The 23,656-nt window shown below is 46.0% G+C and overlaps 1 protein-coding gene across 1 annotated transcript; it reads right to left on the bottom strand.

The window, feature by feature from the left end:
- Positions 1-42: 42 nt before the first annotated feature.
- On the bottom strand, positions 43-20,586 carry ITGAX (integrin subunit alpha X). The gene is made up of 30 exons (XM_081299541.1): positions 20,465-20,586; positions 19,783-19,882; positions 19,002-19,105; positions 18,636-18,706; positions 18,370-18,484; positions 16,709-16,839; positions 16,445-16,590; positions 16,058-16,211; positions 15,645-15,795; positions 15,264-15,337; positions 14,972-15,101; positions 14,741-14,883; positions 14,435-14,575; positions 14,133-14,342; positions 10,706-10,836; positions 10,412-10,569; positions 10,116-10,270; positions 9,323-9,454; positions 9,163-9,236; positions 8,814-8,955; positions 6,298-6,408; positions 6,130-6,209; positions 5,941-6,024; positions 3,549-3,627; positions 3,332-3,439; positions 3,130-3,213; positions 2,841-2,954; positions 2,613-2,714; positions 2,221-2,331; positions 43-1,707 (listed from the first exon to the last, which is right to left on the bottom strand). The coding sequence occupies exons 1-30, from the start codon at positions 20,499-20,501 to the stop codon at positions 1,609-1,611; spliced, it is 3,471 nt and encodes a 1,156-aa protein (XP_081155667.1). The 5' UTR covers positions 20,502-20,586; the 3' UTR covers positions 43-1,608.
- Between the last annotated feature and the right edge of the window lie 3,070 nt (positions 20,587-23,656).

Below are 23,656 nucleotides of genomic sequence, written 5' to 3'. Positions count from 1 at the left end.
CCTATTTATTGATTTTGGGGGAGAGAGGAAGAATTCATTGTATTAGACAAAGGGAATGAAGGGGAGGGAGGGGGGGTAAAAATAGGAAAGACAGTGGAATGAATCTGACATAACTTTTCTATGTACATATATGAATACACTACAGTGAATCTCAGCATCACATACATCCACAAGACTGGGATCCTAACTAAAATAAGATGCATTCCATGTTTGTATAAATACATCAAAATAGATTTCTGCTGTCATATGTAACTAAAAAGAACAAATAGCAGAAGATTGTTCTTTTTAGTTACATATGTTCTTTTTAGTTACATTTAAAAAATGTAACTAAATGACCTTTTGGGGAGAAGCAAGTTCCTGATATGGAAGTAAGAGTGTTATTGAATCATTAACCATATGCAATCAGTATGCTTTGCAACACATGCTAGGATTGGTGAGAAACACTTGTGTATTGGTTCACTCCAATGACCTCTCCAGATGGAAGAGAAGCCACTGAAGGCTGTCATTTCTCTGTTCTTGCCTCTTCCCACCAAGTCTTTCTCCACAGCTCCATCAGCTTCCATTAGCAACAGTCAAGAGAACAGAGTAGAGTAAGAGGTCAGGTTATCTATCGTCAATATAGGGACGGTCCTAATCCCCATTCTGGTTAACTGTCTTGGCCTGACTCCAGGTCTCAGGGCTGGCCAGAGTCCACCATGGTAAAGGGACCCCATGGGCATTAATGTCCAAGACTTACCTCCATAAAATGCCTGAACTTTTAACATATTTTCCATTAAAGGTACATACATCTTTTTGTGCATGTTTTAATTTACTAATGCAAACATTTAAAACACACTTTTTAAAAATGTTCTGGCATTTCTTCATTTATTATATTGGGGGCCTCAAAAAGTGGAAGGGGCTTAGGCCTCTTTGGACCTGGAACTGGTTGAGCTTCAGTAGCACTGGGGCAGAATCCCTCCCGAGAGGATACCCTCCCTCCCAGTTAGCAATGCTGACCAATGCCAGAAGCCAGCTTTATGAATTCCAGTGTACAGTCATTTCATTCCCAATTCAGTTTGAGAAATCTGGACTGAAATTCCCAAAACAAAGCTAGGAACTGACATGACAGTAATTTACTAAGAATGAGGATGACAAGGAGACACAGAGCATCTCATGCTGTGTGCTATGAAGCCCACCTTCTAGAAATGGAATGAGATGTCTAACACCAAGATGAGAGTTCAGACATTATCCTGAAAGTAACGGGAGCCACTGACAATGGATGAGAATGAGTGACTCATTTAGTTCTGTATTTTAGAAAGATCACTGGTGGCTAGTGGAGGGAGGGAGACTGGAACCTGAGACTATAGTCCATGGATTTCTGGGTAGAAATTCCAAGCCCTGTAGATCATGGCAGAGACCCAGTCCTCAGGGTTTCCAGTTGGAGCCTTGACAAGATGAATAAAACTTCCCAGACAAGACACTCTGGGTAGACATATTGCATTTTCCCAAAAAGTGAAAGCAGCCTGATCCCAGCCTCCTTCGTGTGGAATGCTCTTTCCCCCTTAGGCCCAACATAGGTGAGAGTAAGAGGAACTAGAAAACCTATCAGGGAGAACAGGAAGTCATTTTTCACTGAGCATCTTGGGGGTCTAATGTTCCATTTTCTGGGACAAGCTGTCCATTCGCTTCCTCCATCATTTCCTTGTATTGACGTTTGAAGAAGCCAACCTGTGGAGAAGATCAGGAAGTCCAGTAAGAGAAAGGAAAAGTGGTGAAATGGGGAAGAGGAAGGGATCACCATTTGTAGAACTCCTACTATGTTCAAAGCACAGCATAAGGAGCTTTGTACTCGTTATCATTTAGAATTAGATCCAGATTCTGTCAGCCATAAGTACAATCAGCTTCACAATGAAAAAAGTAAAGACTTACAGTGGACTAGGCACTTTCCTACAGTCAAAGAAATAATTAATGGTGGTATCAACATTCAAATCCAAGTATTCATGGCTTTATGTTATGTTCTGCTGCAAAGGGAAAGACTAGAAAGGTAAAGGAGCAGAAAAGAAAGGGAGAGATGAGATGATATCTGAGAATCAGGAAGATACAAATGGCGGCGGGGGGGGATTGGTGACTGATAATATGAGGGGAGGGAATTTCTCATATGAAGAGACTTAATGAGAATGTACATCCAACTCCAAAATGAGCTCTTTCTTACCCTCATGGCTAGAGTGGGTTTAAACTTGCCTTATACAGTGTGGCAGTGATGAGAGCCAGTAGCAGCAGACCTCCCACACAACTGCCCACAATGAGGGGGATAGGGTCATAGACCTCATTCTTCTCCAGCACTGTCTTCATCTGGAGTAGAGATGACCCCATCAGAAAGTATTGGGACTCATGCAATCTCAGAAACCCCCAACCCCAACCCAGTTTTCCTGGCTTTAGCTCCCTCCCCTCCTTCCCTAGGCCCTGCTCCAAGAGGTGAGATGCAGGAGCACTCAAACTCTTCAGAGCAACTGTCTTGCCCAGGGACCTTCCTCCCTCCTCCCTCTAAGCTTGCAAACCCCCCACCCAGCAACACAGATTTAGTATCAGTAGCCTCTTACCAGCCTGGCCACTGCCTACCACACAGTCACTACCTGGGCTCTCAAAAATGCCTCCTGTCCTGGAAGCTGGGCATACACAGATCTGTCAAATGTGATTTCAGCCACACTCATGACCGACACCTTCTTCTGCAATGTCTGCAAGACAGTGTTAGGGTGAGGGGATCTGGGGAGGGAAGCTTAGAGTTCAGCAAATGACCTGGCCTAAGACTTGGTGCAGACCCATCAGGTACCATTTGAATCTGAGGGAAGGGGCCTACACACCTGGCTGACCCAGCCAAAGCTGAGGTTGCCCTTCAGGATGAAGTCAACCTCCTCCTGGATGCCGAAGGAGGGGATGTCACAGCGGAACCTCAGGCAGCCAGCAATGGAACAGTCCTAGGTAAAGAGACATAGTATCAGGCCATAGGGAGGTGAGTTTGAAGGTAGAAGACAGACTTAAACTGCATGATTAGAGGGAAACATCCACATCTGAATCTGATGTAACAGGATTCCTAAATTAAATTTCTCTGATATGTGGCTAAAGTGGTGAATAGCCCAGAGCCCACCTCACCAGCACAGGATTCTTATGAATATGAGTCAGGAAGTCAGTCTCTGTGGGAACTAGTCTCTCTGAAGAGCACTGAATGGACGGGTTCTGGGAGAATACATGAAAAGAACAAGTGTCTCAGTTGGGACATTGGCAGCTCAAGAGGAAAAACAGGGAATCCAGGTAAGGGACGTTAATGGAGGAACCAAACACAGTCTTTGGGTACCTGAAGGGGAGAGACCTCCACCTCTGTCCACACAGGCGCTCCATTCAGATTCACAGGCACGCAGAAGTCGATGCTGACAGGCAGGTCCCTTTGTCCCAGGTTATTCACCTGCACAGAAGGCAGTGAGGGCACAGCCCATGCCAGATTCACATCCCTCCTGGCTCTCCAGTTCCAGGGCTCCTTCTCTAGACCAAGCTCCTTTGTCTCCACCACTTGCCTGGTATCTGTGCTTGGCCACACTGCCTCCCTTCTCCTCTGAAGCTGAGAAGTTGAGGTACTTGGTGGATTGGTCGTGGCTGGAGAAAGAAAAGGCATGAGTGAATTCGAAGATCCATGGTGGTCTTCTGAGGAGGCTGTGACTCTGGCATGATGAAAGAGGTGGACAGTGGGGCCTCAGCATGACTTGGAATGAGTTCTGAGTTGGGATAAAGGATGGTTTCGAGAGTAGGGCCAAGCTTTGACATGGGTGTAAAGTACTTGCAGGATTGCCCACAGAGGAGATTTCTCTGGGCACTGAGCAGGGTGGCAGTGAAAAGAACAGTTATGCCACTAGCTTCTGGGAGGGTGGGAGCCAGAGCCTGCCCCTCTCTGCACCTCAGTTCTTTCATTCCTTCATGAGCATGTAGGATGCTGGTGGGCATACAGGACACAGCAAAGATTGGGGGAGACTCAAGCTGACCCTGCCAACCATGTGCCTACTAAGCACTGTGCCCCTTTCTGAAGTCCCACAGGCCTTCCCTAGGGCCCTCCTCTCCTGTTTCCTTGGCTTTTCCTGAACTGGGGCTTGGGGAGAGGGGTCCCAACAACAGACTCGTCACGGGTCTCATTGTCACAATACTTCCTGAGGTCTACTTGAGCCCCAGCCAAGAGATGCAGTGGCCAGGAAGGACCCTCACATGATGGCTGGTCTCACCTCTGACCCTCACTGCTCCATCCCTTGGGTACCTCTCCTTTGCCTGCACAGTCCAAATTCCAGCCCACTATTCCTAATTTAAGTTTCATTCTTCTTTTGCAAGAAATGCTTCAGACTGGGCCTGGGGCCCCCTTTGAGGGTCCCCACCCACAGAGCCACATCTGCAGAGTGTGGCTGAGCTGTAGGGTCACACATAATGATAGTGTACCCCACCTATGGGTCCCCTGAAAGAAGGTGTGAGAACCCCAGTATACACCCCAGCAAACAAGTTCACAGCATGCATCTGGCTGGGATACCCCAAACATGCAGGTGCAAATGAGAAAGTGAAACTCTAAACAGGAAGTGATCAGTTAGCGAGGCATGTCCCATAAGAGCAGAGGCTTATATTTGGCTTTGATGATGCATATGAGCTCAATAGATTTTTGTTGAAGGTCAAATGAATTTATAGCAAGTAACCACAGCACTGTGCCTGCCACATAGCAAACACTAGGAAGGCATTTGTTGAAGGAAATTATCTGCTTAAAAACTGGCTACTTCTTCGTTTTAAACACCTCATCTAATCCCCTTGAGCAGCATTTTAAGGCCCTATCCTTTTATCCAACTTCTTCCTGACATCCAATCTCTGTAGCAGGCAGATCATCTATCCTTATTCTTACCAGGAGGGCAAAGGGGGAGGGGATTCTAAAGTCCTATAGTATAAATCTGCTCTGTGAAAAGAAGTGTCCTGCCCAAATGCCAAGAGCCCCTTTCAGAATCACTGTTGGTCAAGACCAAGGCTGTAGACCCTTCAAAATTTATCTGAGACCACCTCTTACAGGAGGCCCTAGTCTCCCCTTGGAAACTCACTACTGTGGTTTGGATATTGAATGTCTGCCAAAGGCCCATGTGGCACTTCTGGGAGGTGGTAGAGCCTTTAGGAGGTGGGTGTGGCCTAATGAAAGGTCTTTAGGTCATTTGGGGCCTGCTCCTAAAGGGAACTGTGATACACAGTATCTTTCTTTTCTGCCATGAGGTGAGCATTTCTGCCATGATGTGATACCTCACCACAGGCCCAAAGCAACAGGGCCACCTGATCATGAACTAGAACCTCCAAAACTGTAAGACAAAATTAATCTTTTATATTTAAGTTGATTAGCTCAGGTGTTTGTTATATTGAGGAAAGGCTGACTAACACACCTATACCATCTTAGGGTACAGAACCATAGAGCAGCCCTTGATGAGATTCTGGCTTGGATCAGGGTAACATTGCTACTCAATAAGGTTGTAAAAAACCTCAAGTCAGGGACTTGTCTCATATATCCTAGGGAACCCAAGAGAATCTTTTTTAAAATCTCTTTTTTGGTATTATTTTTTTTAATTTTTCCTACATTTTCATTGGTGCATTATAATTATACATAATAGTGGGGTTCATTATTACATGCACACAATAGGAACCCAAGAAACAATCTTGGGGATTTTTGGAAAGTGTTCTGAGATTTATAAGCTCTGTTAGATTATTAAATGCAGGATATAATATCTATCCCACAATAAACAACCATTGATTAATAAGCACTACTAGAAGATTTACCTAGCACTTGAAAGGATAATGATAAAACCTAAAATAACCCAGACATTCACCTGCTGCTGAGGTGAAAACCACTTCCTTCTCCCAATTAGGAAGATGGAGAAGAACCCTTTTGAGGTCTCAGTGGGGTACCTGCTGATCACGGGGTAGACAGCATACTTCACCGGGAGCTCCAGCTGGAAGGTGGTCTTGCTGGTCCTGGGGGAGTTATTCTCACTGAAAAAAAGATGAAAAGTCAGTTTTCAAAGGCCCCAGAGGACGAGGATGGGATGTGAGGCTGGTGGTGAGAAGGGTGCTGCCCCTGGGCCTGGCCCATCTCACCTGCTCACATTGGCTGTCAGAAGCAGCCTATCTCCCAGCACAGCTTTGGGGGAGACATCGAAGGTAGCCAAGAAGGTGATCTGAGAAAGAGAAAGGAATAGGGAGGTCACAAAGGAGTAAAGCCTGGTGGAGGCAGGGGAGGAGGGGGTGTGCAGAAGCCAGGCTGACCTTAGTGCCCCCGTGGAAGATGAGGTGGTGGATGCTGCAGCTGGTTCTCCAGGTACCCTGGCTCCCTGATGGGGTGCTGTCACATGTCCAGTGCACAGGGCGCAGCTTCAGCTGATTTCAGAAAAAGGTAGACAGGAAGAAAAAAAAAAACAGATGCTTATTTATTAGAATTTCAAAGAGACTCTAATGTAGGGACGAGGCAGGGTATTGTTTTCAAAGATTTCAGCACAAGAAAAAAATAGACAAAACAAATTGAGCAATCTACCTTCATGTTATCCCCTACACTCTATCTGCAAACTTCCTCCTAGGGTAGACATCTCTAATTATTAGAATTTTCCCTTTTTATTTATTGTCATTTCTAAAGGTACTTGTTTTATTCAGCTATCTTCACCTTTTCCTGAATAATTTATTTTTTAATAGAGCATTAAAATTATATGTAGTATTTGGGTTCATTGTGATAAAATCATGCATGCAAGGAATTTGATTTGAATTCCCTTTGCCCCTCCTATTCCTCCCAATATTCTCCCTCTTCTGCTCTACTAAACTTCCTTTGGTGAAATTCCCTTTGTACCTTCATATATGAATACAACATGATTTTGTTAAATTCATTCCATTTATTCTTTTTCTGAATAATTTAAAACACATTCCAGACTTCATATGGTTTTATCCAGCTTTACTTCAGTGTCTACCACCAAGTAGATACCTCACCACAAGCCCAAAGCAACGGGGCCACATAACCACAAACCCCAATAAACCACACCCAGAAAAATTAACAGTAACTACTTAATATACACTTCATGTTCCATTTTCTTGGACAATCTCCAGGTATTTTTCACTACTCATTTGCTAAAATCAATACCTAACAAGGTCTACATATTGCCTTTGGTTGATATGTCTAGAAACACTTTCAGTGACAGGGCAATATGGGAAGAGCCCTCCCTAAGTGAACAAAGTGATTTGCATTCCATCTTTCTCAGGTCAAATACTGCTTTCCTTTAAGTTCTCTAAAATGCCATTTCAGGAAATCATGTTTTCTGTTCTGTAAAATGACTCAGGTAAAAGAGGTTTTTTGTTGTCATTGGCATTAAAAATAAATTCAGGATAAAATAACTTGGAACCAGTTAAAAAAAAGTATGATCCTATTGGAAATGTTAGACTAAGGGAAATATAGCAAACATAACAAACAAATTTAACATGCAGACCTAGTGTAGATCCTTGTTCAAATAAACCAGGCACAAAAAGACATTTTTTGGGACCATCAGAGAACTTTGACTTTGGTCTAAATACCAAGGAATCATTCTTTTTTTTTTTTTTTTTTTGAGTGAGATAAGGGCTTTGGGGTCATGCAAGATGTCTCCATTGTTCAGAACTACAGAGTAAAATAAGAACTCAATGTCTGGGATTTGTTTTAAAATATTTTCAGCAAAAGAAAACAAAAGATGAAACAAATTGAGCAAAATATTGATAATTATTGAATCTACATGATAAGTTTTTAGGAAACTTGTTGAACTATTCGCTGCTTTTGCAAATGTTTAAATTTTCTCCTAATAATTTTTTTTTGCAAAAAAAATCTGTTTCTCTTTGACTCCCAATAGCCATAGTTCTGTCTTCTAGAAGAGAGAATGGCAAACAGTAGCCCACCACCTATTTTTATAAATAAAATTTTATTGGATCCTAGCTTTGCTCATTCATATACACATTCATATCAATGTCTGTTCTCATTCTACAGCAGTGGAATTGAGTGGCTGGGACAGAAAGTGTAAGGTCCTCAAAACTGAAATATTTCTTATCTAGCCCTTTAATAGCAAAACTTTGCTAAACCCCAATTCAAAGTAATCAAGAAATTCTTTCTACAGAACCATATTGTAAAATACTTGAGGGTTGAGATAAGTTTTCCTTTAAATGAGGATATGATGAGGCATACAAAGAAATTTAAAGCAGGCTACCCTTTCTCCATACTAGTAGCCTCCTAGGAACTTATTTCTGATAGTCAATGTCTTTTTTTTTTTAATTTGGTATGGGGATTGAACCCAGGGCTTTGTGCATGTGAGGCAAGCGCTCTACCAACTGAGCTATATCCTTAGCCCTAGTCAGTGTCTTAAAAATGCAATGTTCAGCTGGACCTGGTGGTACATGCCTATGATCCCAGCAGCTCAGGAGGCTAAGGCAGGAGGATCACAAGTTCAAAGCCAGCCTCAGCAACTTAGTGAGGCTCTAAGCAACTTAGCAAGAGCCTGTCTCAAAATAAAAAAATAAAAAGGGCTGGGGATGTGGCTCAGTGGTTAAGTCCCTCTGGGTTCAATCCTCAGTACCCCCACCAAAAAATGCCCAAAGTCAAACATAGCAGGCATGAACAGGGACAAACCCCAAACAGCACAACTATATCCATCTAACCAAGATCAGCCCAGATCTCTTGGACCAGTAGAGGCTGCTGAGCAGTGGCCAACCAGCCTGAGCATTGAACCTAGCACAGGTATATCCTGATTCCCAGCCTCTTCCATCCCCAGAAAGAATACCTGGCCCCCTGACACACGTCGATAGGACAGCCCTGTTGGGTAGAAGAAGGTGACTGTGGTTCCATAGGAATCTTCACCGTCATTTGACACTGTTACTTCTGCGTTCAGCTCCAGGTTACTTCCCACCACCAAGGTCTTCATGCTAGGTTATTGGGGTGGAAGGAGGAAATGACTCTGTGACTGAGGCTAGAAATGTTCTGAGGATAACATGTGGGGTAGGAAGGTGGAAAGTAGACAGGTGACAGGTTCTTAATCCCAGGTGGGAATGTTAGGGAGCCAGAGACAGGTGTCCCAGGTTGTGGGAGTGAGGCTGGGGCCCAGAGTCAGGCCCAAGCAGGTGGAAGCTCACCCTGAGAAGTCAAAGGTGATGCCAAGGTCATCCTGGCAGATGTGGTCATCCCCACAGTTCTTCTCAAAGGGGAGCTGAGAGAAAGACAACACAGGATTTTCCAGAGATCCAGAGGCCATCCTGTGTTATCCCTCTGGGAGACCCCAACACCAGGGCTCACCGAGGCAGTGAAGTATGTCTGAGAATCTGCAGCCAGAATAGGCCGGAGGTCTCTGAAGGAAGGGATGGGCTTGCCCTCCAAAGAGAAGTTGAGACGCAAGATGATGGGTGTCAATGAGTCCTCCACACAGGACTAGAGGACATTGAAGGGAGGGTGTTAAAAAAAATACTGTGCAAAGTTACTAAGTGCATCTGTAAAAGGAGTAATAATGAAAGCTATCTGCACTCAGTACATATTTGTTCTTATTATCCCCACCATGCAGAATCATTGCCCAATATTCACACATGGCTCCTTTGATTTGCTCAATGTCTTCTCAAACTACACTCTTCCAAGAGGCCTCCCTGACATCCTCCTGATTTTGTCTTTCTTCCTAGTAGTTTTCACAACCTGACACCTATTATCTGGAAACTTGTTTGGTTTGGAATTCCCCCCACCCCACCCAGAACTTCCTGTGAGCAATAGCTGCTTTGTTCCCTGCTGTGTCCCCCTAGGACAGGGCCTGTCTCAGAGAAGCAAAGCCATAAATAAGTGCCCACTGGATGCCTGAAAGAGCTTAGCTGAAGGAAGCTCCTGAGTTCTCTCAGCAGCCCTTTTCTCTTTCCTGAAATCCAATTGTGTAACCTCTTGCAGTTGCAGCCCACCTTGTTCATTCCTTCACTCATTTAGCTAACATGTTTGAAGCACCATCTGCATGCCAGATTCTATGCCCTTTTCTTTCCCTGAACAGCCTGCTGCCAGCCTCCAAATGGCCTCTACCCACATCTCTCCCTGCATCCATCTGAGGACCCCTCACCGGAAGGAGCAACTTCACAGGTTCACAGTACTTGTTCAGTCCAAGGTCTTTGACTCTAGTAAGGATCCTGGTATTTGTCTCTTTGAAGACAGCACGGGGACTCAAGTGACCGGGGTCAAGGGCTAAGTCAATGGTCACAGAGCTTTGGAGGTTATCTGTAGGGAAAGAAGGGCATGCAGAGGGCTGAGTGGACTAGAAACTCCCCAGGTAGGTAAAGGTCAGGCAGGAGACAGGAGTCCTAAGCAGGAGAACTCCAGAGGTCAGGGTGTTCTGGGTAAGAGGGGGAGAGGACTCACTTTGTTGGTCCTTGGGAGTTCCATAAATATCAAGACAGATAGTAGCATCACCCAGTTCCTGGACAGAGGAGTCCTGCTCGTGACACTCAAACACAGACCTGGCGATCTCTGCAGGTGTGAAGTGTATGGTCACCCACACCCTGAGAACAGGTCTGGTCCTGTGGGCAGAACATCAAGCTGAGAACAGGTCCTTGGCTCCTAGGAGCACAACCTGCAATGGGGGACGGGGGTGCAGGTATCCGATCTGGACCTAGGACCACATGGGGAATATCTGAGGAAGGAATCTGTTCTTACCTGAGCAGCAGCACTTGTCCCTGGGACCCTACAGCCAGGTCCACCAGTCCATCCATGGTGAGGTCCTGACCCCCACTCAGTGACTGCCCAAAATACTGGAGTGTGGGGGAGAACTGAGAGCCTGCAATTCTCTATTTAGAAGAGAAGGTGAGTCAGGAGGAGACAGTGTGGATTTGATTGGTCCTCCAAGGGTTCCTTTATTAGAGGCTTGGTTCTTGGTGCAGCAGACCCTTTAAGAGGTGGAGGCTAGTGGAAAGTAATTGGGTCTTTGGGGCATTGCCCTCTCAAAGCATTAAGTAGTTCTTATGTGGGCCCAGTTGGTTCCCTAGAGAATTGTTATAAAAGAACAAGACCATCCCCTCTCCTTGTTCTCTCTGACATCTTGTCTTGCCATGTAATCCCAACTTCTCACATGTGTTCCCACCATGACACCATCTGACATGATGTGATGAAGCCAAGGGCCTTTTTAAAAATACATTATTCAGCCTCATATATTTTGTTATAGCAACTGAAAATGGAGTGAAATGGGGTAATGGGACAAGTTGGAAATAAGCAACAAAAAAAATAAGAGGTATGAATGTGAAAGATAGAAAGGGTGAGATGTGAAAAGAGGTCACCAAGAAGGGCCTAAAAAGAAGAGGTTATAGTGGGAAAATTATGACTGAAGAAAAGAAACAATTCCTAAGAAGTAAAGAAGTGGAGATTAGAAGGCTATGCTGTTGACCTGAGTTTCATTTATTCATTCATTCATTCAGTTAGTCCCTGGTTCAAATTCTAACTTCTCCACAAATCTTTATGTACCTCAGTTTCCCCCATCTTCTACAGGAAATAATAATACTTCCAAGTGTAACTATAAGCGTAGATGAATTTATTCATATAGTTTTTAGAACAGCACGTAGAGTATGGTCAAATAAGTAGTCAGTGACTTTTTGATGAATCTCAAGGTTAAAAGTGACCACAGAATCCATCTAGTCTCACCTTTCATTTCACAAATAAAAGAGAGAGGTTGGGGGATTGTGCCAAATTCCCACGACCTTTTGGAGGCTGATTCCAGACCTCATACTGTCTGCCTCCAAGCCCAAGGCACCTTTTGCTATCTCTTCAAAGAACAGGAGAGGCCGAGTTGGGATGGGGGTGGCCACACCCAGACCCAGATTCTACCTGCCTGGGCATTACTCCTGTGGGTTCTTTTCCCTTTATTTCCATTACTGCTGTAATGCCCAATCCTAATCCCCTTAAATCTCTTGCACTGTGAGGACTAGCAGAATAATAGTTATTAAGAAAAATAATGAAATAAAAAGAGAAACTTACCAATTACTAAGGATGGCAAGGCTAGTGGGGTAGAAACAGCACAATCAAGTCAATGCTCAGGGCCTCAACTCTCAGAAAAGCTGACCTCAGTGCTGTGTGCTCAGGGTTAGTGTAGGAGCCAGCAGAGAACAAGGCAAGGCCAGTCCAATCAAGTGTATGATGAGACAAGTGATGGAGTGGAAGGAAGGGGAAATCCTGGTGGGTCAGTGAATTCAGAAAGGCTTCCTCTTGGAGTCAGGCCTTTCAGGTAGAACCCAGGTGGTATTTGTAACGAAGGATCTACCCAGATATACCTCCGAGCAAGCGGAAGTTAAACAAATTAGTGTGGACTGAATGCAGTTTCTGGTTATTCTCCACAAGGTCTTTCACCCTCTTCTTTAGACCCCTCTTCTTGAACCTATATTAACAGTAGTTACAACATTAACTGATTATAAGAGTAATCATGAGCCCTCCATCATGCTCACCCTCATAGCAGCAGCGATATGAGGTTGATTCTCTTATGATCACCATTTTACAAAGAGAAACTGAGCACAGAGAGGTGAGTAACCTGACCAATATACAGATATTAGTAGAACTACAGGGACCATCCTTGATACCTTTTTTTGTGCTACTTTCTGTCTCTCTGTATTTGTCTATTCTGTTCATTTTATGTAAATGTAATCATGTAATATATAGTCCTCTGTGACTGCCTTCTTTCACTAAATATAATGTTTTCAAGATTCATCATGTTGTAGCATGTGTCAGTACCTTGTTACTTTTATGGCTGAACAATATTCTATCTAGTGGGCATACCACATTTTATTTATCCATTCATCTGCAGATAGACATTTGGGTTGTTTCCATCTTTGGGCTATTATGAACAATGCTGCAAAGAACATTCTCATGTACAAGTTTTTGTGTGGACTTCTTCCAGTAGTGGATTTTTTGAGTCAGAGCAACTCTAACATTTCTGAGAAACTGTCAGACTATTTTGCAAAGCAGTTGCACCCATTTATATTACCACCAGCAGTGAATGAGGGCACCAATTTCTCCATATCCTCACCAATTGACCTTCTTGATTCTAGTCATTCTCGTGGGTATGAAGTTGTACATCACTGTGGTTTTGATTTGCTGATGCCTGATGACTAATGATGTGAATATGTGCTTATTGGCCACCGCCCTCTTTTTTTTTTCAAGTCTTCTTTGATGAAACATCTACTCAGATCCTTCACCTGTGTTTTAATTTGGGCTTTCTTGATTTTTTTTTTTTTTTTTTTTTGCCAAGGAAATCAGCTTTCTCTTCTCAGGGAATTCTTGCTCCACTGGGTGAAAGGTTCCTGCTTATATGGGCATTTGGTAGGATCACTGATGGCAGGAATGGAATAAAATCAGACAGCATCCAGTGAGATGGAGGAGTGAGTGGACTGGCTGACTGAGGCAGCTACATGAGCAACAAGGAGCCACTGAAAGGCTGAGAACTGGGCTAGAAGTCGGAAGACCCAAACCAACCTAATGGTCATTCCTGGTCCACCATGAACTTTGGACAAGTCAAGTCACATCTGTAAAATGGGTTTGCTAAACTAAGAAAGTCAAGGGTTGTATGTTTTATCTCATATGTGGAAGCTAGAAAGAAAAAGGAGGAAACAAGGTAGAGAGGGATCTCACGAAAATATAAGGGAGAGCAGTGGAGTAGAAGAAAGGAACCAGGGAGAAGGAGGAGGAAAAAGAAAGAGAAGGTCCTCGGGAATTAAAGGGACCAAATTATCCTGCTCTAGTGTGTGCATGCATGAACATGTAACACGAATCCTACTGCTATGCATAATCATAATGCATGAATAAAAAGGTTAAAAAAGAAGAAGAATATGGGTTTGCTAATGCCTAGTCTGGTAAAGCTTCTGTGGGTTTAAAAGGCCTGAGTTGCAAATTATGCAAGCATCCAGTCTCCATACAAAGCAGGGCGTACAGCAGTGAGTGTTCCCATGCCTCAATTCTTCGGGTTTTACTCACTTCCACAATATGCCCAGTACTATGGCAGGGAGGAAAATGTACTAAAGGGGGACATTTTTCCAGTTGATATTGTGAAAGGAGGAGAAGCAAAGAGGAAGCTGTCACAGTGACAGGAAAAATTGTGCTTCACCTGGCTGTGGGAGGGACTGATGTCTAGTCCTGAGGTTCCATGAAATAAGTAGACAGCACCCTGGTTCTCCTCCTCTCCAGGAGCCCCAATGGCCACATCTGTCAGATAGTCCCCATTAACATCTCCCAGCACTGTCAGAGCTGCTCCAAAGCGACCCCAGGGATGGCCCCGCTCTCCACGGAGAATGATCGCACACTGCCACCTGCTCCTCTACAGAACAAAAAAAACAGTGCCAGGTCCAATCCAGGCAATCCACACCTCACACCCGGGCCCCACCCAGCCCAGGTCCCATCACCACTCACCCCCCTGGGCATGGGGCACACGGACACCTGCCCTCCTCGGGTCTGCTCATAGTAATGGGGGGCCCCAATGAGGACCACATCAGTGCTGCCATCGCTGTCCACATCCACAGAGCAGAGGGAGGCCCCAAAATAGGAGCCGACCTGGGGGGAGAGTCTGAAGTCATCTTGCCTGCACCTGCCAGAGGCACCTCCTTTCTGGGCCAGGTCCTGCCTCTCCCCAGGTACCAGGACCTGCCCTATCAGCTCCCTGCTCCTAGCCACCCTACCTGCCCTCATGTTCCACCAACATGGGCCCTCCACACCAACCTGGGTTCCTGTGACTTCAGCCTTCGGCCTCCATTGCCTGAATGTCTGGGTGAAGATGACAACCTTCCCAGTGTGCTGGTGGCGAGGGGCCCCCAAGACCAGGCTGTGTACCCCTTTCCAAAGGGCCAGCTCACTGGAGTAACCTGAGGGGGCCCAGCATCAGCACTAAGGCTTCTCCTCCCCTTCCCACAGCTTGTCACCTACCTGTCCCCCACCACAGCCTTTTCTCACCTAGGTAAGAGTCCCTCATGTCCACATTCTCCTGAGACATGTTGATGAAGGTGGAGTTCATATGTGGGGGGTACAGGAAGGCACCTCCAGACCAGCTAAAGCTCCCCACAGCCCCCAGTACTGGTCCATCCTGGGAGAAAAAGATTCCAGGGCTGAGCAGAACAAAGCAAGAGGGCAGCCTAAGCCAAACAAAGTCTGCCATTGGCTCTACACAACCATCCACTCCTCCTCTGCCTTCCCTCCTCCCAATCTTCCTCATCCTTTTTTGTCAGCCTGAAGGGACCCCACTCACAGGTGTGAACACAGCGCTGAAGCCCTCCTGGGACATTTCCATTTCGAAAGAGCTACTGCTTATGGTCTCCGTACCTGGGGAAGGCATGATGTTTGGATTTCAGGGAGAAATTCAGCCTTTCCAAGTCCAGGAAGGATTCTCAGGAGAATCTAGGATTGGAAATCAAGACCTACAACAAGGGTTATTGCCCATGACATGGGGATCTAGATTCAAAAAGGAAAAGAGCCTGGGAATATAGCTCAATTGATAAAGTGCTTGCTTTGTATGCATAAGGCCCTGGGTTCAATCCCCAGTACAAAAAAAAAAAAAAGGAGGAAGGAAGGAAGGAAAAGCCCTTGTGGATGAGGATTTCTGAAGCAAGTAGCTCTATCTCTGACTTACCTTCAATGGCAAAGATCTTCTCCTGGAGCTGGTTTTGAATATCCTTCAAAGCATCAAAGTTCTCCACTTTAAATATGTATTCATGAGCAGGCCTCGATGCAATGTCATTTAATTCTTTCCAGGAATGCATCTTTTGAAAAGCCTCTCCAACCTGTCCAGAGAAAAGACCAACTCCATGAAAATAAGAAATACAATATTCCTATATGTCTGGGTGTTGATCTCTTCCAAGAACACTGCACGTCAGGCTTATAGCACAGGTGAGAAAAATAAGGCTCAGATAGCATCAAAAGATTTGAGGGCAAGGATCATGAGTCCCCAAGCTGAGTTTTAATCCAGAAGGCAGTAGAATCTCTACCCTTGAAAGGGAAGTTGCCTGCTGGGGAGTAGTAGTAGGTAGCATCTCTATGCCCTACCCCAATTGCATAACGGATGATGCCCGCCGCCTCAGCCATGGGAATGACATCCTTATAATCCAGGTAGTCCCCTTGCTTCTGCCCATCAGTGATGACAATCAGGATCTTGGTGGCATCCTTGCGGGCCCCACTTTGGGTGGTGAACAGTATGTTTCTGTCAGGAAAGAAGAGGGTCCAGAGGCCTGTGAACAGAACTACAGCAGCCTTTGAGGGCTTTGTAAAAAGGAGGCCATGCCCCTTGCAGTCCCACTCAAGAGTCCCCAACTTGGCAAGGGGGTCCCAGGCTAGATTTTCAGTCTCTGCCTGTCCCTTTCTTGAGAAGGCAGATGAGGCTCAAAGGAAGACCTGGATGCTTTGGGAAAGGAAGTAGGAGAAGTCTGGACTCACATGACCTTTTGGATGGCTGTGGCTGTGTGAGTGGACCCTTGTAGCTGGTATACAGAATCCAACAGTGTTAGAGGGTCCGAACTGGAGATGAATTTGTTGAAATTGAAGTGTACCAAGAATCTGCTGGAGAACTGCATCAGAGAGAACTGGGAGAACCATATAGAGCTGGGGTATGAGACTGCTTCACCAGGTCCCCAGACTTTCCCCAGCAAGCCTGCCCCAAGCAGTGCCCAGCAGACTTGCACCCCTCTCCCAAGAGCTCACCTGGGTGTTGGGTCTCTGGAACTGGCTCATCACAGCCTTCACGAATCTTATCATTGTGGCAAAATTTGTGCGAGAGATGCTGCCTGAGCCATCAATCAGGAACACGATATCCTGATTCTGCCTTGGGCATTCTAGGGAAGGAGGTGGCCCTGGTCCTCCAGTGGATTCTCCAAAGAACCCATGACCTTAGCTTTCTGGTCACAAGAACTCAGTTTCCCAACACCTTCCCCCTCACTCCAGTCTGACAATCAGAGTTCAGCCCCAACACCCTGGTCCTCTCCTTGTTAGAAAGTACGGGGGGGGGGGGGGGGGCTGGGATTGTGGCTCAGTGGTAGAGAGCTAGCCTCCCACGTGCGGGGCCCTGGGTTCAAAACTCAGCACCACATAAAATAAAATAAAATAAAGATATTGTGTCTACCTAAAAAACTAAAAAATAAATATAATAAATGGAGCACTTGAGTTTCCTAAGGTCTCAGAGAGGCTACAATTGTGATTGAGCTGCTTCAGCCTCGTCCATCAAAAAACAGAAAAGTGAAAGTTCCTTCCATCCAGATGGTAAGAAGCTGAGAGCCTCCCCTACCCCTGGACCTGACCCCACTTATTCCCCTCTACCCCAAATTCTTGCAAAGAAAGAAGCCTTGCTAGCCCTGGTCAGTGTTTGTTCTTGTTGGTCAGTGCTAAACTGTACTTTTGTTCACTATTTTTAATATCATTCCTGGCCACAGCTACACACTGGTCCTATTCTGTTCTCAGCTTAAATATACACCCTTACTTTTCTCCTGGGCAAATGTGGAATCTGTCCTCAGAAAAAGGAAACTTCCAGATCAGCAGGGGAGGCCCCCATTCCATTCCCACCTCCAAGCTTCCTCTTCCTTCCCTGGAGGGCTCCCATAGTAAGACTGGTATCCTGGGGGTTCTGATGGCCCCTGTGGGTGGAGTCTCCACCCAAGGAGGTGATAGAAGGGACACCCTTCAGTAGTCAGATATAGTTTTCTCCAAGGGCGTCAGAGTGAATGTGAAACCAGGGAGTGGCCTCAGTCTGACATGGGTAAGTCTGAAAAGCTCACTCACTGTTTAGCCTCCTTATCTTGGATTCCCCATCAACACCAGAGAAGACAAGCCCGATGCCTCAACCTGTATGAACACATGCCCTTGTGCGTGCGCGCGTGCGCGCACACACACACACACACACACACACACACACACAACTTAGATTGCACCCTTACCACCATTCCCAGACTGCTGGACAAATCAATTGGTTATATCTATCTCAGAGCACACTGGAAGAAAATTAATCCCCTTCTCTCTAAACATAATAGCAGTTTGCATTAATGGAGCTCTCCCCTTGTGCCAGGTACTGTGCTAAACTCTGGCCACAGATCATCTTATCTTACTTTCAGTGTGGGGTGTGTTATTATCCCCATTTGGCAGATGACAAAACCAAAGCTCAGAGGGTAAGGTCACATAGGAAACGTTGTACGTTGAACGGTGATGGGACAGGGTTTCAAAGCCAGCAGGGAAGCCATGTTTGGAGTCACTACACTGTCTAGTAAAATTTTTTCTAGATCCCCCTTCTTATCACTCTGGTAAAAGTCTCTCTGACCCCAATGCACCCCCAGTTGGATATATGTGAGCTCCCCAAAAGATCACCAAAAACTCACCCTGCAAGGCAGCTGGGAGCCTTTGGCCCTGCTCAGAGGGGGAGACCAACAGGAAGCAGAGCCCATTCAAATATATGTTCTCTCTGCATGCATGATGCACAGTGGGGCCACAGGCCTGGGGACACAGAAGGCTAGTAGGAGCAGCTGTCCCTGTCCTGCCCACCCTCCTATCCCAGCACTTCTACCATCCACAAGATCACCAATCTCAGGAGTCCCAGGTCCCCACTCCTTCCCTCAGGACCCTTTTGTGACCCAGGGAAACTCACCAGCAACTTGGAGGGCTTGGTGGTGGTTGCCAAGGACAGACCTAAGGACATATTCACAGCCTCCGGAGGGACTAAGGAGACAGACACATGCATATTCACCCTCAAGAACAGTAAGATATGGGTAGACATCCCCTCAACTTGGGAGACAAAAAGGTCTAACATGTGAAGGAGGCTTCCAGGTCTTGAAGGAGCTGAGGGAGTGCAGGGGTGCAATGGGCTGGAAGGTCTTGAGGGTACAGGAACCTCCTGTCTGAGGTCGAGGGGCTGCAGACAGAGCTGAAGCCGGCCAATGGAACACCTGTGCTCTCCGCTGGTCCTAGAGCATTGGAGCCTGGTGCTGTGTCCCAGGCAAGGGCAGTGACTCACCCTGCAGGTGGATGGGCTTACATGTGCCCCTGCTGTAGTCACACTTATAGAGTCCACCTGTTTGGTTGTCAGCTTTTATCTCCTTGGGGGCTCCAACCACCACCCTATGGAGAGACAAAGAACACTGCAGTGAAGAGTGCCTGGCTGGGGCCTGACGGCCACTCCAGAAAGTTTGCTCTCCTCCCTGAGCCTCAATTTCATCTATAAAATGGAGATTAAGAACAATTTAAATTCTGCAAGGGCAGCACTTTTGTCTGACTCATTCTCTGTTATGTACCCTGCTTCTGAAATATATAGTAGATGTTAAATATATATTTGTTGAATGGCTGACTCCTATAAGGTTGTGGTGAGGACTAAATTAGTGCCCATCTATACCATTCATGCTAAAATGCCTGACAGTTAGTAAGTGCTCAATAAATGTTAGCTGTGATTATTGAAAAAGCAAGACAGTGGGGCAGGAAAAGGAAGTATTGGGGACTGATTTAGAGCAAGTTATACTCCGTGCTTTTCTAATTGTGTTGAAATTAATCCTAATGCTAAGTATAATTAAAAAGAACCAATAGAAATTTTAAAACAAGGATAAATAAATGAATTATTTTTTTAAAAAAACAAGACAGTGTCTACTATCAGACCAAACATTCATCACTAGGAAAAGTTGCCACACCCAATAGAGAGAAAGTATGCAAATAATGCCCTGGAGTGCGAGAAGGGAAAGGACAGGGCTCTGTGTGGGGAGAGGAACTGATGAAAAAGCTAGAAGTCAGTCACTACTGGTCCTCACCAGGAGTTGGCATACTGGACTACGCTGTGTCCAAACCCAGCACTGTCCACACGGAAGGTTGTCACCTTCTCTGTGTCCAAGTTGAAGCCAAGAGATGAAGCTGATGAAGAGAGTGAGAAGAGAGCTTTGGAGAGAAGGGTCTTCCTCCTGCTCAGTCCCATCTTCCAGGGCCCCAACTTCCTGCTCTACTCTCTAAGCCCAATACCCCAGAGTCCCCTGGCCTCCTGGGCTCCTAGATTCATCTCATTTTTCTCTTTTGCACAGTATACAGATGGCTCTTCACCCATTGTTCCATTGTCAAGTTCCAATTCTCCAGTTCCACAGAGCAATACCCACGCTCTAAATATAATCCTTCCCTACCACTATCTCTGAGGCTTCTATGAAGGAGAATCTAGGGAAATGTGGGGTCCGAAGGGGCACTATGGACACAGCACAAAATTGATTTCTTCTACCTCTGAATTGTCAATGTGGTTCACCTCTCTTCCAGCAGCAAATTCTCCCAAAATTGGTTCCTTAATATCCTTTCCCTCCACAAACTCCAGATCCCAAGCCCTATAGGCATACCAACCTCCCCCTAGTGCCAAGTCTCTCTCCCTACTCAGACCCTGATCCCCACAGTTCAGGGGCCTGGAGCACTCTGACCCAGGTTCCTGAGACCCCCTTCCTCAGGGCCCATGCTCACCCAGGAATAGCAGGAGGGCCGTCCATGTCCTGCTCATGACTGGAAGGTCAGCTGTGGGACTCTGAGCTCCTGGGCTTGCTGAAGGCACCACTGGACAAAGGTACTGAGGAAGAAATGAGCAGAGAAGTGGTCAGAAGGCCAGAGGCATGGAGGGAAGTTGTCAGTATGACTCAGAGGTGGGGGAGGAAAATACCACTATCACAATCAGAAAAGGGAACCCAGGTAGCCCACGCATTGCTGATCAGGAGTTGTTCTGATCAGAGATGACCTGGCTCGCTTCTTTGGCTTGCCAGTTTTTACTTGGGTGAGCGCAAGCCCCCGACCAGCCTCACCTCTCGCACTTCCCTTTTGCACTAATGGTGTGCTCCCCTTGATCTTGAAATACCTATCATCTCAGAGAGGAGAGAAGAACAATGTAGCCCTTCAGGAACTAATGGAAACTCTGGTATAAACCCTTTACTTCTGATCAGGAAGCCTATAGGCCAAGGAGTAGATCACCTGGTCCCTAGGAGGAGCACAGAGTGGGCATTCATTCATTCCTTTGCTCATTTATTCATCATTTATTCAAAAAGCCTAATTTGAGGCCGATTATAAAAGTCTTTTGCTAGGTAGAAGAAAAAAAAAACCACAAACCACAAGGCCCCCATTCTGGGATCAGTGGAGAAAGCAAATGGGTAAATAGCAAAATGGTTGCTATGAGAAGGGAAGCACGGAGACCATAGGGTGTCTTACCTGGGCTGGGAGGGTGTGAGTTTCCAAGAAGGCTTCCTGGAGGAGGCAGCACTCCAGTTGAACCTTGAAGGCAGCCTAAGTCAGGAGACTGCAAGTGGGGAGGAGGTGCTTCAGAAGGGGCATGAGGCAGAAGGAGAATGAGGCATGAGATAGAAGGGCATGTTTGAGAAACTGATGATGGGAACGATGAACGTGGGAGGTCAGAAATGACAAGAGATGAGATCATGGCCTTGGGGAATTGACAAAGGGGAAGCAGGGCCTTTAAGATATGTTATTTTGGTCCTGCAGGCAGGGGGGAAAATTAAAAGGAATTAGTGAGGACTGGGATCTTCACTTCCTGCAAGTGGGTGTGTGGATCTGAGTCTTAGGAGGAAAGCCTGGTTTGGAGGTATCTTTTGGACCCCACTGCAGAATGCTGGGGTAGGTCCTGGTGAGAGTGTGAAGAAGGAGGAGAAAGATGGGTCTGGGGTGAATCCCAGGGAATTGCCAGTGTTGGCAGCAGAGCAGGAACCCATAAAGTGGGAAGAGGGATCCTCAAAGAGGGAGAGGAAAGCACGGGGGCAAGAAGAGCATCATCCAAGAGAGCTGGAGAAAAGGGGCTCAAGCACGGTCACAGGTTGCTAAACATCAAGTGATTCTGTTGGTTCTGGCAACAGACACCATCAGTGACCCTGGCGTGAACCATGCCAGGGTAGGGAGAGGCCAGGCTGACAAGGGATGACGATGAGAGGTGGGAACAGCAGTGTCACCTGGAGGTGAGTATCTGCAGAGACTTCAAACACAATATGGCGGGGGGGGGGGGGGGGGGGGGAGGCTGGAATGTGTGTAGCTAAAGAAAATTTGAAGGGGGTGGGAGGAGAAAGAGTTGAATTCCAAGAAGGAAGTGGTAATAGAAAAACCTGCTAAATAAAAGATGGGGGCTGGGGTTGTGGCTCAGCGGTAGAGTGATCAGACCCTAGGTTCGATCCTCAGCACTACATAAAAATAAATAAACAAGGGGTTGGGGATGTGGCTCAAGTGGTAATGCACTCGCCTGGCATGCGCAGGGTGCTGGGTTCAATCCTCAGCACCTCATAAAATAAAAATAAAGATGTTGTGTGCACCAAAAACTGAAAAATAAATATTAAAAAAAAATTTCTCTCTTCTCTCTCTTTAAAAAAAATAAAAATATAAATAAATAAATAAACAAAATAAAGATATTGTGCCCATGTATAACTAAAAATACTATTTTTTAAAAAAGGTGTGTGGGAGGGTAGTGGTCCAAGATCTGGATAAAGCTAGTCTTCCGGACAGGGTGAATGCCAAAGAGGCCTCGGCCCTCCAAGATAACACAAATCTCGACCTTTTTGTTGCTCCCTTTCCTCAAGATTGGGCTTTACCCTTAGTGGGTGAGGGAGGTGACAAGAATACTGGAAGAATAAGACCACACTTCTTCTCTCAAGCCACCCAACATGCTTCTGTAATACTTGAGGCTGACTTGAGGCGAATTCTAACCAGAGAAAAACCAAAGTAAGATAGCTCACTTTTGCCAAGGACAACTTCGGATCATTCAAGTGCAGAACACAAAGTGTTCTTAATATAACCCATCCATTTTACAGATGAGAGCAGTGAGGCTCCTGCCAGGACCTTAGGGTATTGCAACTTACAGCCTTATTTCAGTGCATCATGACTGTGACATTTCCTTTCCAAAGGGCAGGAACTGAGGGGATGGCATAAGCAGAAAGGGGCAGAGGTGCTCACGCCCATCTCCTCAGCCCAGTGAGACTATGAGTCAGCCAAAGCCAGCTCTCTCCGTCTGGCACCCCTGTGTGCGCAGAGCCCAGGCCAAACCTGTGGCAAGAGATCAAAGCCACACAGAGGGTACGGGGAGAGTTTGGCATTCCCTACTCAATAATTTTCTGCTACATCCTTGAGCTCAGAGGTGCTGAAGAAGGTTCCAGCAGGGTGAAAGGCAGGAAGGGCTTCATCTGATCTGGCATATATGTGGCATAGTGTAAAGGGTGGAGAAACCACATCAGAAGCAGAAGCTTCTTATTTGGTAAGTCTCCCGGGGAGATTCTTTGGGGTGGGGAGATAGAGTATTTTGATGTGCCAAGTTTTGGGGTAGGGACTGTAGGCTTTCTCCAAAGTAGGTTCTGTGTCCAAATTAATTCATGTCTCTGTTTTATCTGCTGCCTACTGGGTGGGAAAAAGAGAACAGAAACCTTATGGGAAGAAGCCCTAGGGTTGGATTTCTCAGTCCGTTTCCATCTTATGCTGACCACGCAGCCTGACTGGACCCACCCTACAATTGCTATCCTTCCTCTTGCCACATGCAATCTGTCTTTGAAGGAAAAAACGCTGTCTAGCCCAGGATTTTCTTTAAAAAGAATTTATTTTAATTCTATCTATAGAGTAGAAACATACACATACATAGGAACTCACAAAGAGGATCCTTTCCAAAAGCACCTGGTTCTTCCT

This window comes from Spermophilus citellus (genome assembly GCF_964194105.1).
Source record: "Spermophilus citellus genome assembly, chromosome: 6".
Taxonomy (NCBI): domain Eukaryota; kingdom Metazoa; phylum Chordata; class Mammalia; order Rodentia; family Sciuridae; genus Spermophilus; species Spermophilus citellus.
Note: the sequence above shows the minus strand (reverse complement) of the source record. Positions and strands in the feature narration are given on the sequence as shown.

What these genes read in the sequence shown, in the direction of transcription:
- ITGAX (XM_081299541.1), bottom strand. Translation starts at nt 20,501, where the DNA reads ATGAGCAGGACATGGACGGCCCTCCTGCTATTCCTGG. An exon ending in ACAGCCATCCAAAAGGTCAT is followed by an intron (nt 16,212 to 16,444) that starts GTGAGTCCAGAC and finishes CTTTCCTGACAG; the next exon opens with AAACATACTGTTCACCACCC. An exon ending in GACGTGTGTCAGGGGGCCAG is followed by an intron (nt 6,409 to 8,813) that starts GTATTCTTTCTG and finishes TTCTGAAATCAG; the next exon opens with CTGAAGCTGCGCCCTGTGCA.